General features: G+C 41.2%; 1 protein-coding gene across 5 annotated transcripts in view; it reads right to left on the minus strand.

The window, feature by feature from the left end:
* The window catches only part of RNGTT (RNA guanylyltransferase and 5'-phosphatase), a 381,871-nt gene that overhangs the window by 197,065 nt on the left and 172,223 nt on the right, over positions 1–12,583 (minus strand). For 4 of the 5 annotated variants that reach the window (XM_059731910.1, XM_059731918.1, XM_014600581.3 and 1 more), the window contains one exon: positions 3,923–4,087. The exons of the other annotated variant lie outside the window; for it this stretch is intronic. In XM_059731910.1, the coding sequence (XP_059587893.1) occupies positions 3,923–4,087 (165 nt within the window). The remainder of the gene's footprint in view (positions 1–3,922; positions 4,088–12,583) is intronic. 5 annotated transcript variants of the gene reach the window in all.

Raw genomic sequence — 12,583 nt, forward strand, 5'->3', positions numbered from 1 at the left:
TGGTGCCCACACCACCACCACCCCCACAATGGGGGCATTAAACCCCACCTCCCCCTCAGAATACTGGGGTCTGGCTATGCTCCTGCTCATGCCGCTGGAGCAGTAAGCGGGGATAGGGGGGAGGGGTAACCTCTGGCAGGGCTGCTTCCCCCTTCCCCCTCCAGGCACAACCTAGCTGGGGTCCCTGCAGGCCAGGTGGGGGTCATAGTCAAGGCTGCTAGGGCCTGGCCATGCCCCTCTCCCCCAGACACCCTGCAGACCTGGCTTCTAGCCTGAGCCACGGCAGGCATGTACCTGCATTTCTGGAATCAAAAGTGAATGTCTATTCACTTGCAAATCAGACCAATCTACACAGGTTAAACTAACCTGCAAAGACTGAATCAATTCAGGCTTGGGCTTTTTTAATGTGTCCCTAGCTTAACTGTCCTGTAACACAGATCTGGCTTCCAGACAGCCCACAGTGCATCACTCCTCAACCCCAGCCACTGCTGCAACAGGTTGCTCTGATACAGAGTCAGAATTTGACTGCTTCCCTCTCCTTTTTTTCCTCTTTGGTTTGTACTTTTAACCTCCCCTTGCACTGCTTGTTTATAAGAGCTATCTTCCTAACAAGCACCTATAAGCTCACTCCCTACTTGATCACAGGCCCTTACAATGGCTCACTACTGTCTGGGAACCAAAAAGCTTGGGTTCAAACACTGCAACAAGCCACCGCAAAGTTCAGTCACTTCCTGGCATTTTAAGTTTACTGAACTCATGTTTAAGAGAAAAGCAAAAGTAGAAAAGGTGAAAATGCACCCCCAGGAACAGGTCACCCACTCCCTGCAACTTCCAAACTATGGGTGCAAGAACTACCTCTTCCTCAACTTGAACCACCTCTTCCTCAACTTGCCCACTGTAAGGCATACTGGGCTAGGCCTCATTCTCCCCCCCCCCCCCCCCCCCCCCCGTCAAGTAACAGTATCTCACACAATTCTGAACAGTTTCCCAATCAGCAATGTTTAGGAATGGTTCAATTGCAGTGCATGTCTGTATCTTTAGTTTTTCATTAGTTCATCATCCATTGGTGAGAGTTGTCCAGAAAGTGGGATATTGATTCTGAAGTAAAGGCAGGGTAGGAACAAATTAACATTTCTGTATGGGATATCATTTTTCTTAAGGGTGATGAAATGCTAGATTCCAAAGGAGCTGAGTTACCCATTACTAAAATATGGTGAGGAACATTTGAATTTTTTTGGGAGAGATAGGATATTAAGTTTTAGAAAGTACCTTGACTTGTCCTAGAGGGGTCTCTTCCAAACTAAAGTAGGTGCAATTAGGAAAATACACACCATGCAGGTAACAGACTTGTACACTGCACAGTATCTGGTGAAGCTTCAGCTTACACAAGTAATTCCATCAACTCACCTACATTCTTGGACCCTTGCTATGGCAGAGCAGGAGATCTAAGAGCAGCTGTGCAGCAATTTTACCCTCTTAGATCCATATATAATCCCTTTAAATGCCCTTCCCAGGGCACTTAAACTACTGGTGTTATGCAGATATGAAGCTTAAAGATTACATAAAATCTGCCATATACTAGGTCACATCAGGTCCATCTTGTCTAGTATTCTGTGCCACAGTGGCAGGAAATGGATGTTGAAAGGGAGAGCGGGCAGGGTATGGCCAGGGTTTTTTCAACTGTTCCTCTCCCACTTGCAGTTTCCAGTATTTAAGGTCTAGGAAGTTCTGGTTCAGAAGTTATACCCCCAACTCCCCGGCTCAGTAACTACTGTTTCTCCTTTCCTCCAAGAAGTTGTCTAATCCTGTCTTGAATCTGGCTAAACTGTCATCTTCCACACATCTTGTAGCAATGAGTTCCACATTTAAATTGCATGCTGTGTAAAAAAGAACTTCCTTTTGTTAGTTTTAATATTATTACCTATTAGTTTTCTCTTATGACTCCCTAGTTCTTAAAATCAGAAAGGCAGTAAATAATAAATCCCTACTTACTATCTCTTCACCATTTAGTATGTACCCCCTCAAGCATCTCTTTTCTAAGTTGACTAGGCCTAGCCTCCTTAGTCTCTCTTCACATGGAAGCCCTTCCCTACTGCTAATCATCCTTATTGCCCTTCTCTGTACCTTCTCTAATTCTTCTATACCTTTTTTGAGGTGTGGGGACCAAAACTGGGTATAGCATTGAAGGTGTGGATGCACCATGGAATTACAAAGGGGTATAAGGACACTTGTTCATAATTTCCTTCTCAATAATCCCTAGAATTTTATTTTCCTTTTTGACTCCCAGATCTCTTTCCCGTGTGATAACCACTAATGTATAGACCATCATATTGTAGATATAGTTTGGGTTATTTGTTGTGACCATGTGTATCACTTTACACTTATTTAATCTGAATTTCATTTGCCATTTAGATACCCATTCACTCAACAGTGCCAGATCCTTCTGTAGTCCCTTGCAGCCCCACTTGGTCTTTACCACTTTGAATAATTTTGTGTCATCTGCAAATGTGGCCACCTCACTACTCACCATCTTTTTCAGATCATTTATGAATATTAAACAGCACCAGTCCCAATACTGATCCCCGCAGAATCCTGCTGTTTAATTCCTTCCAGCCTGAAAACTGACCATTCATACTCACTCTTTTTTCTATCTTTAAGCCAAATTCCTGTGATTAGATATGTCCCACTGCACTGGACACCCACTTTTTAAAAACATAATATATGTAATTATTAAACAGGTACTGTTTCTTACTTTCTTAAAAAAATGTGAAGCCTAAAGTAAGGCTTCTGAAGCACCAGCACATTTCTACCAATTATAAACTCTTTATTATGTATTAATCAAAATTACTTTTTTCCTGTAAAAATTTTATTCAGAATTTAAAGTCTCTATGCACTATTATCTTAGTCATTTAAAGTATGTTTCTATTTAAAAATCCCAAAAGACTAAAGTAAAAGGAGAACTGGTTAAACTTTTATACCACATTGTCTGCACAACGATAAACTCAGTTTTGGTGGTCCACTTTACTGCTGTGTTTTTGTCAATTTATAATGAATGGTTTTTGAAAGTCATGTTGCCTCCACATAGTAGTTTTTATCAGTCATTCCCTGTTAGTCAGAAGTGTGTTACTTATGCTTTGTTCGATACACATTCCCTGCTTCAAATTCCAGACAACAACAAAAGCAAATGGAAGGAGGTGATTAAATGTTGAGCAGCTACATGTTCTGCTATGCTGATTTGCACCACATGGGACTATTTGTATAGTACTGTGGAGTGTAAATGGGATATTTTAGAAGAGATAAGTATCACCTGTGTGTTAACATAGAAGGATTTAAAAAAATGTACACAAGGATATCATATTCCTACACTGATTAGAAAGTGCAGTTAGAGATAGAAACTCTAACATGTTTGTAAGTAAACTGCTTTATCTTAGAAGACCAAGGAAAAAGCATTTTAGAAATTAACATGAGGAGAAGCTGACCAGTTTAGAAATATTGCAAAATATTAATTCATTTAAAATGCAATTTTAAGTATTATTTCTGATTCTTACCTTCCCAACTAAAGATCCATAAACAACACTGGTATAACCATCTATAAACAGAGATGGTGTAAACAGTATAGTTCTCAGACATTCCCAGGAGCTCACATAGATTTAAACCAATGAACACTGCGATGCCACCACAACTGAGCATTAGGAAATAAAACATGAGGTTTGTATAGAAGTAAACAGTTTTTAAATGGGAGAATATGGTAAACATGAAAGAACAGGTAGATTAAAGCCATACAGACCACATCCAGAATAACTTCAACTCCCAAATCCCAGCAAAAAAGTTAGGTAGGCTAAAGGAAAGCCTGCACACAAATCTAAAAGTTACTGTCTTCAGCACAACAATATGAATAAAATCTAAATTTGGTCAAATTTACCTTTCTTGCAGCGTGTATGTCGAAAAATGGCTTGTTTCGAACACTGAATGGTTCCTGTGCTTTGTCAATAAGACCATTCTTCATCTTTTCGTGTCGTGGAAATATAATCTCTTTTTCTATGCATGCGAGTCGAACATTAAAATCACAATCTCCAACTGGCTGTCTCTGCCAAGTTAGACAAAATTAATTTCAAAACCAAATACCTATCAAGTTATTTGAATAAACTAATGTTTGACTTGAAAAATATTTACAAACATGCACTAATCATCAAATTATTATAAGATATACATCTTTCCTCCAAAGTTGCAACTTTTATGTATTTATCTAGGACAAGAGATATCTGATCCAATAATGACTTATGTAAAAAAATAAATGTCCTGATCAACTGCTGTGCTCAATATCTAAGGGTAGAGAAATTAGTTGCCTAAATACCTTTAAGAGTCTGGCCATCAGAGAACAAGTAATGCTTTCAGGTAATAAAGCAGATTATTATCCAAATATGTTTATGAAAAGCAACCATAACCTGTTTTTTTGGTACAGTATTTTCTACCTAATCCTGTATGAACCAAGACAACAATTACATTTTACAATGACAATACAACAATGCCACTTCCACAGCTAAACAAATCCCTTGCTTCAAGTACACTAAAGACTTTGCAATAAGAATTAGAGATGTACATGTATTATCTCTGTTATGAAATACCCTGTTGGGAGGTGGGGGAGAAGGGAGAAAAAAACATGGTTATAAAAGTTTAGAAAATCTGTAAAGAAACAGTAATGGCAACAAAAAGAGCAGAATGTCAGCCATATAAAGATACTAAAAAGTTCTAACGTAATCCTCAGCGGTATACTGTGACCTTTCAAGAGCTGAAACAAATCACAAACTACATCATTCAGTGCAATGCATCAGATCAATAAGGCTGTTCAAAACACACATCTGGCACATCAACATTGATCATAATGGGGTTTGTTACCTTTGGATTGCTACGCAGTGGTAGCAACATACTGTACTTGCCATTATCTGAATACAAACAAGCTACACGCAAATTTTAATGCTAATTTTGGAAATGTTAATGTCAATAAAATGGATCCATTTACAGAAACAAAAGGTATAACTTATACCTAAGTATTTTTTATCCAGTGTAAAATATTTAACTTATTCAAACTAGACTATCCATCATCTGCTCTTTCACACACAACTTGTTAAACTTAAAAAAAAAAAAAAGAAGTCCTCCTTGACCTTCAGAGAGCAAGCCTCAAAAGTTTCAGCCTAAGTGATGAAAGTTTTGAAGAGTTAAAAGCAATGAAAACAGGAAACCAGAAAAGCAAGAAAGGGCTCTATTGCATTTGGCAGACATGAGGATTAGCACAAGTATCAATCACAGGGGCTTCCCAAATCAAAGGCTGATATGGGAGGAGAAAAAGGAAGAGAACTTAAACAAGGGGAAAGAAAAAGCAGGCATTCATTTTTCCAACACATGTCAAAAGGAACAGGACAAATTTAAAAGAGAAATTAAACAGCAAACTACATGCAATTAAATTCATTTCTAATTAATGTAAAACCATAATGTAAAGGAGATTGAACCAGGAAAAAAAAAAAGAGAAGCTATCTTAAATTTCAAGTCAGAGAAATGATGAAATGAAAGATTTAAGCAAACAGGAGTTTGCAATGCAACATCAAGAGTCTTTTATTTACAAGGCAGCCTCCTGGCTCTATTCTCACCTACTAAGGCCCTAAATCTCCCCCCAGAAACCTCCAAATTCCAGGGTCCTCTTCCTCCACCCATTTATGGCCCCAGAAGACCCAGCTTTCCCCCCCAACCAAAATTGTTGTCTCCTCTTTTCTAAGTCTTAGATTATCTAGTGGGACCAAAGAGCCCTCCCCTTCCCTAAGATGCAAGCTCTCTGAGCATCAGCTCTCTTATCATTCCAAGAATCCTTCCTGATCACTGCTGCACAGCACAAAAAGAACCTCTGATCCAAAAACTTTCTCCAACCCAAAATAGACACTTCTGCATAGTCAATTCACAGCTAGGGACAGACATTATACATAAAGCAGTTTAAGTGATCAGAACAGACATTCAGTGCACATAAACCAGTTTGAAAATGGCCAAGACCGGTTTCAGGTAAACCTGGTTGAATGCAGTATCAGACCTAACTGAACTGGCTCAAACCGGTTTATGTAATGTCTGTCCCAGACCCCTTCCTGGTTGAAGTTACACCAGACATCTCCAACATCCCAGCACGCTCTCTAGGCTGGGCGGGGCTCTGCTCTCTGCTCCAGAAAACTGGGCCGGCCCCTCCCCTCTGCTCTATAGCTGGAGCAGGAGCAGGAGCAGATAGCGGCCTAACGCTGGCCTGCCATGGCCCGAGGCAAATTCCTCCCTCTGTCCCATTTCCCCCACTGGCAAATCTTGCAGATGACAGCTGGGGTTTGCCAGCCCCAGCCGTATCTCCATGGTTTGCCTGCAGCCACGCAGGGAGGGGGTTAGACAGCTTCACCAAATACAGAGCTACATTTACATTTTAAAACAGAACCTGTAAAAGATGAGAATACCTAAACAAAGCCTTTCTGAATGCCCAGCTGTAAGGAGACACAGGATTAGTAAGACTTATGCAAGGCTTTTTCTTGTATTGCTGGTTTACATTTTCAGTTAGACTAAGGCAGGGGTGGGCAAAATGCGTCCCGCGGGCCAGATGTTGCCCTCCAGGCCATTCTATCCGGCCCACGGGGCTCCTAAAAAATTTAGACAATTTATAGTTATCTGCCCCTGGCTGCCTGTCATGCGGCCCTCAATGACTTGCCAAAACTCAGTAAGCGGCCCTCCACCCAAAATAATTGCCCGCCCCTGGACTAAGGTGTGCATGCTGTGTTTTACTGGGCTGCATCTTAGCTTAGGTGAAGATTTTTGGTAGTTCCCTGTTGTATGCTTTGCAAACTGCTGCGTTCAATACATGCTTGCTTCAGAAAAAGGACTTTTTCCCTATCCCCACCCCTCAGTCTGGCAGCAGCTACCCCTCCCCCTCTCCTGGGCTGATGGCTGGCATCCCATGAGGTGTGCTAGCTCCAGCTAGTGCCTGGCCATACCCCTCCACTCCAGCAGCGAGGGGTGAGAGCCTTGCAGGGCATCTCTCTTCCTTCCCCTTTGGCAGTGGCTGGCAGGCATGCTCTAGCACCCCCCGGCTTCTTGCTTGAGCCATTCTAGGCATGTGTCTGCATTCCCTTACTTAACAGAGAATGTCTGTCCAATTATTAATCAGTTTAAGCTGCACAGTTTAGACTAACCTGCAAAGATTTAATCAATTCAGGCTCGGGCTCTTTGAATATCTGTTCCTAGACCATAGGTCCAACTGGTCATCAAAAACAATTTCTAAAACCCATGCATCTCTCCACTCCAGACTGCCTGACATGACTTCCCATCCCACACTTCAGGTCTTTTCCTTTCTAAAATGTGGTGTTATGGGAGATGGAAGGAACTGAAGCTATCTGGCTGTTGACCTTTTGTCTACAACATTGGCTAAAAAAATAAGATAGTATGGCTGAGTTGCACGGAATGAAATAACATTTGTTTTTCTCTCATTCATTTGGACTTTTTCCAAGTCATTTTATTACTGTAGATCAAGTTAAATGGATGAAAAATTAGGGCAGTGAAAATTCTTAAAGAAGGGTGAGCAACACACCTGTTACACACCCTGCATGAGATGGTGTGATGCAACAGAAGCTTTTAAAAAACACCAGTCAAAAATACTATGTTCCATTGGTCACTCAAACCTTTAATTTACAGCAAACTGAAAACTCATCTATGTAATGACTGACATTCTAAGAAAATCTAATCATCAGGGATTCACTTGAAGACGTATTTACTTTTGCGGTTTCACTGTAAGAAATGCATGGATATTCTTCCAAATAGATTTATTCTTATGGCATTTAGACTAACTGTTGCCAGTGCAAAGCTGTGTTCAGTTTTACTGATCTTATAATAGTATGTGTTATAGTAATTGATATGAAAGTAATTTTGATACAGCTTTATATTATAGCCAAGGTTGTGTCAGTAAGGCAGTGATTAACTTGAGGAGCTCTTAACTGTTCACATCTAAAAGAACCAATGTCTGTGAGTTAGCATTTGACTTGGGCTCCCCCTCTCCCCCAAGAAATGAAGGGGTGATACATGTGTATAGCCAGACTGGCAACAGTACATAAAAACAGCCTCAAAAGCATGGCTTTGTCTTCAGTGTTCCTGGGTAAAAAGGCATATGAGGTTCTTGCTGGGAAAGCAAGTTGACTGAGAGATGCAAAAAGCTCCGGCATGATGCAAGAGGCAGGGATTACGTTCTCTCTCTGAAAAAGCTCGGTGAGGACTGAATATTTGGATGTAATGTGCAGGGTAAAAACAGGTCAATGCTCCAGTATTCTTTTGTTCATTTACTTTTATATCTCTGTCTCTAATCTCAATGTACGGTTACTGATTTCTCATGCTTGTTCTGTTTTTATAATAAATCCTTTTGTTGTCTCTTTACTGACTGCCTGTGGAAGGGGCGACTTCCAGGCAAGTGATAATCCAGGCTGACTCTCTTCCTACAGAGAGAGGAACCTATAATTTCTTCTCAATCCAAAAACGGAGTAGCCACCTGGGGTTGGAAGAGATTCCTTCACAACAAATAAGACCCTGGTATAAGCACAGCGAAATGGAGGTTTGCTTGGATAGGGAGTTCCTTGCAGCAAGTATCTGCACAGTAAGGAGAAACTTGGGTTTGTAGGGGTTTCCCACAGATGGGTTTGTGATGCTAATTATTAACATTCACACAAACTTATTTTGTATTTCCAATCTGGACGAGTCTAAGAAGTTACTACCTTATTCTCATAAGGATTCCTCTAAGAGTCTTTCCTGGTATTTTTTTTTCATGTTCAAAGTAACATTAAATCCAATTATTTTTTTCCTAAGCACATTCCACCAGAAACTTCTGCTAGATGTGTACTGATACATCGATCCAATGTCGGATCAGCACCAATATAAAGAAAATTGACTGTATCGGAAATCAGCCTAATGTGACTGATAATTTGGCCAATAAATGGCTCATGCATGCATGCAGCTGCAGTGTAGCATGTAGATGGCAAGGAGCACAGCCCAGCAGCTTGGAGACCTGTGTCCAGCTGGTAAGCCTGTTGTGGTGAAAGGGGAGGGAAGTGGCTTATGGGGGCAGATCAAGATCCTTGCGGTGAGGGAGGGAGTGGGGCTTGGGCAGGCAGGGTGGGGCAGGGCACGAGACAGAGCCGCAAGCAGTTCACCTGGGGGGCATGGGAATGGTGGGGCTCCAGCTGCTGTGTGCACCCTGGAAGGGCATGTGCCCCTGAATCTGCACAGGGTAGGATGGGGTTGGGCAGGTGGCAGCTGTAGGCTGGGGCCAGGGCTGCACTGGGCTCTTCCCAGCAGGGGCTGGGCTGGGCTGCACTGTGCTTCAGGTGGGTGGTGGCGCTGGGAGGGCTGCAGCCACAACAAAATTTGCTGTAGCTCCCCCACGCCCCATCCCACCTGTGGCCCCAGCTCACAGCTCCAGCCCACCCCACCCCGATACAAGGACACATGCTCCCCATGCCTCCTAGGGTGAGCGCAGCAGCAGGAGCTGCCTCCCCCTGCACCCCCCCCGATGAGCCGTGGCTCTGTACCACAACCCTCCCTGCCCAGGCAGCGCCTGCCCCAGCCCCACTCCCTCCCTCACTGCAGGGGCCTCAATCTGCTCCCCCCTCCCCACATCCCTTCCCTTCCCCTCTCCTCTTCCACCACAACAGACTTAACAGCTGGACACTGCTCTTCAAGTTACGGGACCGCATATCAGAAATCAGATCAGTATTGGTCGATATGCCTCCTTAAAAAAAAAAAAATCGGCTATTGGTATCAGCCCCAAAATCTCTATCAGTGCACCCCTACCTTCTGCTTTCCAATATCCCTACATCCCCACTAAGTCCCTTCTTATGAGAAACGTTGCTCAACCAGAGAGCTAATATTTAAAATTAGCAACCTGAAATAACCTAGAAAGAATGTTTACACTATTATTTTACAATATTAATTTAAATAGGCTTTACTGTAGCAGCAGAAATTAAATTTGAAGCTTTTAAAAGTCTGTAACTTCAATTAATTTATTTAATTCCACATGAATCTTCTAATCACCTAAATCTTTCTTCCTTAAAGACTCCTTTGACTTCTCATACTTATTCTGAAGAAGTTGTAGCTCTGAGACTCATCTTTTATTTCAAGGCTTGTTAAGAAAAAGGTACGTTGGCACTGGTTTCCTGATGAAGGTCAAAGCTTAGTTGAAAGAAGAGCATATGGCTTTGGGATAACATGGCAAACGGTGGTAATTTCTCCATCAGCCAAATAAACTGAAAAATAGGGGTATGTTTCACTCTCAAAGCATTTAATTTTAGAAATAAACAGAAAATTAGCATAACTCTGAATTTAAAATCAAGGACATATTGAATTCAAGTAATGTTGGGAAGGTTTTTCTTTGTTATTAGTTTACCATAATTAGCAAGTGTTGCTTAAAGAATGGAATAAAGAGCACTAGAAAGAAAAACAAGATCAGACTGGGACAAGTCTGACTTAAGTCTCAAGATGGTAAAACCCCAGCTTTTAGCAAAAAAGGTAGGAGGTAATGTAGGCTGTAATAAATAACTCAAAAAGACATTAACAAGAACAGGAGGAGATTGTTTGGACAGCATGTAGACAGAAGCATATATTTATAGAATTCTTCCAAAAATGGATACAACATATTTTAGAATCTACTCTGGATATTAAAAAAACAAAACAAAACAAAACAAAAACTTTATATGCCTGATGAGACATGTATCAAAAGATGCTCAAGGGTAAGACTACTTGAATTTTTAGTTGTGTTACCATGTGTTGATTAAAAAAAGTTTGTAAATTCTCAAAGTATACACTACACCAGTGTTTGCCTCAGAATATAGACATTTGCTACTATAGTACAGCTTGGGGTTAAATACAATTAGCAAGAAACATGTGTCCTATTTATCCTGGAATTTATAAGCGTCTTTTGTTAGTCTGTGTTAATAAACATGTATTTAAAACGCAAGCAAAAAATCAAGTTTAAGCATGCCCTGAGAGAGAAGTCATCTGCTGACTCAACACCACCTTCGAGAGCAGTGATGCTCAACCAGGCTGTAGCAGCAACCTTGAGATTCCTTCAGGTATGCAATCAACTCACAAGGTAAGCTCAGAAATTTCAAACAGGAATCCACAGTGTTAAAACCATTCTGACCTGGTATGGTCTCTCAGTTCTTTCCAACAGAAAAACTGTTCTATTATTTTTCTATAGTAAAAACAAAAACAAAAAAAACAGTAAAAACTAAGAGCCCGAATTGTCAAAGGAGTGCCTCAAGTCTAAAAAAGGTAGAGAAACACCGTCCTAGAATATTTCGGGGGGGGGGGGGGGGGAAGAGGGGGGGGAGAGGGGGGGTTAATCTGGTGCACCAGTGTATGCTTCAGCGATCAGAGCATGAATTGCTATATAGCACAATATACCATAGCACCTTAGTTAACAGTTTTGTATTTTTAAGAAATCACTCCATTATAACAGAAGAGTAAGATGATCCCCAAAATGTAAAACTTAATTCCCAGTGGAATAAATCCATGAATATTGCCCCATTTTACAAAATGCACTGGAGATGGGCAGTTATTTTGAATGTAAGGCTATATTCTTCAAACTTTGCTCACAAACAACATGGAGACAAAGGAACCAAATGTATTATATAAGGGACCTGAAAGCTTTATAAAAATCAAAAACATACACTCACAAACCCTTTCTACCTACCGTATAGAAAATGATGCAATCAATTAAATGAATTGTAAGATTTTAAGACTTATAAACAATAAATAAAACAGCATAGGAAAAAATGAATGAACCTAACATGGATTCTTCAGTTAAACCAAGAGACTGAAAGCTACTTGGCACTGTTTGAACCTGTATTGCCCAGCTACACCATAGTAATTCTCTTTCAGACAATGGTGGATGGGAAAATTAGGTATTTGAATGATAAGTTCAATGAAAATTCTTTCTAATAGAAACGCTTACAGATTTCTATCTGGATGCTGCCAGACAGTACTTTAATAAAACATACTGGGTTTTTGTATCCATTTGACAGTTAGCTTCGTCTGGGGCAGACTGAGAATCCCTCCTCTTTTTTAAATTTGGTATGGAAATAAACTGAACATATTATTTTTCATCCCTGTCACAACCCAAGGGTGTGATTTTTGTTTGTGTGCGCTTCGGCACTGCTAAATTATTTCCCGCCACTCGTAGCTTTCTTTGCAGGGTGCATTTCTAGGTTGCAACAGAGAAATGCATGCTGCAAGGAGTTCCCACCATTCGTCTTCAAATTTGTGTCCCACTATTGGCCAGTTCTAAATTATTCCCACGTGGCGGCTAGTGATTGGCCTACTAGCCGTATAAGAGGCTTGAGCGGTTTCCGCCCAAGTTGGGGGACTCCACGACTATCAGGAGGAGGAGAACTTCACATCTCGTGAAGATCTCTAAGCGCTGCAGAGCCTATCGGACCCAGCGTGTATCTCAAGGCTATAGGGGTCTGATCAGCCTCTCGCCTCTCCCCGTCACCGCCTGATCCCTCGACGTACCCTTCCCTGCGCG

Source organism: Alligator mississippiensis, chromosome 1 (genome assembly GCF_030867095.1).
Source record: "Alligator mississippiensis isolate rAllMis1 chromosome 1, rAllMis1, whole genome shotgun sequence".
In the NCBI taxonomy this organism is placed as follows: Eukaryota; Metazoa; Chordata; order Crocodylia; family Alligatoridae; genus Alligator; species Alligator mississippiensis.